The 3,927-nt window shown below is 37.2% G+C and overlaps 1 protein-coding gene across 1 annotated transcript; it reads right to left on the bottom strand.

Moving 5' to 3' along the window:
* Window positions 1–927: 927 nt before the first annotated feature.
* Window positions 928–2,641, bottom strand: LOC145056709 (transcription factor MYB108-like). Its single transcript, XM_079004427.1, has 3 exons — window positions 2,345–2,641; window positions 1,901–2,030; window positions 928–1,813 (listed from the first exon to the last, which is right to left on the bottom strand). Exons 1-3 carry the CDS (start codon window positions 2,511–2,513, stop codon window positions 1,135–1,137), a joined length of 978 nt encoding a protein of 325 aa, XP_078860553.1. The 5' UTR covers window positions 2,514–2,641; the 3' UTR covers window positions 928–1,134.
* Window positions 2,642–3,927: the final 1,286 nt, after the last annotated feature.

Genomic DNA, 3,927 nt, shown 5'->3' with positions numbered 1-3,927 from the left:
AGGTTCTAGATAAATGAATTGGAAAGTCCGATAATTACCAAAGATAGTCATAATTATTATGTGACTAGTTATTTATCCTTTTAGGGTTTAAATCCTTCCATGTTAACAGAAGGGGTCCTAGATCGGATGTTATGATGGCATTCTCTCCAGAAAAACCCTAGTATTCGACAGAACCAATCCTTTCTCAGAGCCTAAATCCCAGCCTCCTATGCAACATGCAAAGGGTTCTATGTGGCGCATAGAACTCGTTGTCATTCAACGTGTTGGTCTATAGGGTGAAGTCAGATGTTGATGTTTTGTTCATTGGTTGCGACTATGAAAGAGAAGCTCTCCGTTAGGCTCTTCGCGCTCATGACCATTTGATCGAAGATCTATGAAGGTATCAAAGACTCAAAATATATGTAATTTGGTTTCCTTCTCTTTAGTTTACATTACACTTGATTGGTAGAACATAGATCCTTTCCTGGTTTATGAGGTGAACGTTTTAGTTGCTTCCGTTGTGCACCTTTATGGCCTTTAGATCCATCGTCTCTTTGATAAATGTTTTATCATGTTATGTGAGAAAATAGAAGTTTCAAACTCTATCCCAAACACCTCTAAGAGAGGAGAGAATCGTTCCCTCCTCTGGGCAAAACCGCTAAACCCTAGGTAGAGGGTGTAAGGTAGAGGGTGTCGAACCCGCTGAACCCATATTCCCCAAATTCCTTCTTTGAGTTGTCTCTCTAGCGGGTTCCACAAACCATATAAACCCCTCTCTTTCTCTCTTGCTCTTGTCCCGGCCATCCCTCTCCTCCTCCAACCCGCTATGACTTCTTCCTCCCTAATATAAACAATAATTAGAGAATGAAAAGTATTGAAATCTTTCAAAACTCCAACCAAAATAAAAAGTAATGAGTTTACCGAAATAATGTTAATTATTATAACAAATTTAAATAAAAAAAACAGTGAATAAAATTCTTTATGAACAAATGATGTAAAGTGACCACTTACAATTCTATACCCACCCAAAAATCAAGAAACAAAAAAAGAAAAGAAAACATGCTGTTCTGTTTGATCACAAACTAGAAACGTGTATCCCACAAGTTCTTGTAAACTTTCTAAACCAATAATGTATACATAAATTTAGTAATTTTTTCACATGTTGAATTGCTGTTTTAAAAACCAGATATCCTCAACATTCCACAAATTGTCGGAGAAGTCATCACCACCATTACCACCGTCCGTCCATTGGTTGTTTTGCTCTACCATAGCTTGGAAATCCATCCCTTGATTGAAGTAACCCGCCGGGCTAATCAGGGCGTCTGTAAATCCACCATTAATCGGGTTATTGTGTTGAAACATTTCATGGTTTTGGCTTTGGTTGGCTGGATAATAACAATCCGTCAAGTCGGAAACAGGTGAGACTGCGGTGGTGCTTGAATTTTCCGGTGTGTAGCTAGGGGTGATCATTTGGGTATTGCCATAATTTGAACAAGTGTTTCCAGTATTGTTATTTCCATGGGGAACTACTAACTGGCTTGTAACAATACAATCCATGTTAGTTTGGTTGAGTGGGTAGGAGTTTGTGGTGGTTGTGGTAGAGGTGGTGGTGGTGGTGGAGGAGGAGGAACCACCTGTGGTGGCGGGTGTTGTGGCTGCTGCCTGAATTCGCTCTACGAGTCTTGGCATCCAAAGATACCGCATCGTGTCCTTAAATTGTTTGCTGTTAACATCACATTTCAATTGTTTTGCATGCTTTTGTACTCTCGTTCTCCAATAATTCTTGATCTCATTATCCGTTCTTCCCGGCAAATGTTGTGCTATTTTTGACCAGCTGTATAACAAAAGACATAATTAAAACTAATTATACAAATATTATATGGACATCATAACGTGTAACAAATGAAAAAATTTTACATACCGATTGCCCCAACGAGAATGAAGTTCAAGAATTAAGAGTTGTTCTTCAAGAGTAATATTCCCACGACGTACATCAGGTCGTAAATAATTCAACCACCTCAATCGGCAACTCTTTCCGGTTCTTTTAAGCCCTGTCGATTTCATTTGAAATTTGATAAATTTAGTAAAAAAAAGAATGTACGAAATTAAAAAGATTATTTTTATTGAAAAAAGAAAGAGAGAAAGTTTTGGTAAAGTTTATAGACGTTCATAATACCCTAAATAAGCACTTGTCTCCATCATTCTCTTTCTAAAAATTTATGAACCAGTCAATTTCATTCACTTTTTTTTAGAACAAAATGAAAACCCATTAATCAGAAACAACTTGGATAATCAAGTTGATCCGAATCCATTATGCATGGGTGGTGGTGTCGCCTGAAAAGATAAGATATATTACAAGACATACCGGCGCAACGAGCAAGAGAATTCCAGCGGCCTTCGCCGTGATGGGCGATGTAATTGATGAGAGTGAAATCTTCTTCAACAGTCCATGGGCCTCTTCTAAGATCTTCCATCATGCTTATTTGATCATCTTCTTCACTACCACCCATTTCCACACAGTTGTTGCTGTTCATTTGATCGTCTTATTCCTGATCTATGTGTGTGATATAGATTTTCAGAGAGAGAGAGAGAGAGAGAGAAAGATAGAGAGTAAGAAAGAGAGGTTATTGATATGCTGAGGATGCTTTTTTGGACTTAGTATGGGGAGAGGGTAGGGTTTTTATAGAGAGAGAGAGAGAGAGAGAGAGAGAGAGAGAGAGAGAGAGAGAGAGAGAGAGAGAGAGAGAGAGAGAGAGAGAGAGAGAGAGAGAGAGAGAGAGAGAGAGAGAGAGAGAGAGAGAGAGAGAGAGAGAGAGAGAGAGAGAGAGAGAGAGAGAGAGAGAGAGAGAGAGAGAGAGAGAGAGAGAGAGAGAGAGAGAGAGAGCCGCAATAGTGAAGTTGTGGGTGGTAGTATGATTATAAGAAAAAGAGTTTTATGTGAATTAATTGGACCAAGTGTAAAAACTATTTAAAAAATAATAATAGCATAATAATAATAATAATAACAATAGCATGTTAATAGTATTAAAAAATAATAAAGTTTTGAGTTAAGAGAAATAACACGTGTGGGGTGATGTAGTTGATAAAGTCGGCCTAGGGAGTTTGACACTTTGACTTTTTTGGCTTTGTTGGATTTGTGTTGTAAAAGGGAGAAATTATAAAAAAAAGGACGGTAGGTCCCATAGACTAGTGCTTATTTCTACTTTCTCTACCTAATAAAAATAGTGATTTTGTCTTGTATTTTGAGAGTTCCCATTTGTTACAAAGTCATTCAACAAGTAAAATTATCATGAATGGACTATATTTGCCAAAAAGCGCTTTTCATATTAAAAATACTTATTATAAATATTCTTGAAGAACATTAACAGCGGTCATTTTTGGTTTCTTATGAAAAAGTTTGAGAGGTGATGGTAACGGTCTTTTGATTGTTAATGATAATAACATGACACAAAAGGAATATTTCTCTAACAAGAAAATGGCACCACAAAGGTAATTAAAATTTATTTTGTAAGAATGAGAGCCATGTAGGAATTTTGCACTAAAAATCTAAGAAAGGGAACACGAAAGAGCCACCCGAACGTACCAAACTTTTCATTAGACAGAGAAACTTGGACGTTCTGTATTTCCAATTTACTCGGTGGACGGAGCAACTTAGATCTACAGAAAAAGAAAATTAAAAATATGGGGGCGTTGTAGATGGTTATTTTGCTCGGGAGATAGACCAGAACGTTCCAAACTTTTCATTGGCAAGGTTCATCAACCATGGAATGGAGGAAAATCGAAAAAGAAAGTCAATGAAATCAAGAATGGAAACCCGGATTTTTGTCCAAACACCATTAGGTTCAGTCGGAAAAAAAATTGCAACCAACATTGGAATGCTAAGGTAAGCGAGATAAAATCTAATGGCTATTTGATATTTGACGTTTGTAACACATACATCAATTCTCG

This window comes from Lactuca serriola, chromosome 6 (assembly GCF_051521515.1).
Source record: "Lactuca serriola cultivar US96UC23 chromosome 6, Lser_US96UC23_V15, whole genome shotgun sequence".
NCBI lineage: Eukaryota > Viridiplantae > Streptophyta > Magnoliopsida > Asterales > Asteraceae > Lactuca > Lactuca serriola.
The sequence above is the reverse complement of the archived record's forward strand: the minus strand, read 5'-3'. Positions and strand labels throughout refer to the sequence as shown.

Excerpts from the sequence above, each read along its gene's own strand:
- LOC145056709 (XM_079004427.1), bottom strand. The coding sequence starts at position 2,513 with ATGAACAGCAACAACTGTGTGGAAATGGGTGGTAGTGAAGAAGATGAT. Across the intron at positions 2,031-2,344 it reads TTCTCTTGCTCGTTGCGCCG|GGCTTAAAAGAACCGGAAAG; the intron begins GTATGTCTTGTA and ends TGAAATCGACAG. Across the intron at positions 1,814-1,900 it reads CATTCTCGTTGGGGCAATCG|CTGGTCAAAAATAGCACAAC; the intron begins GTATGTAAAATT and ends TTTGTTATACAG.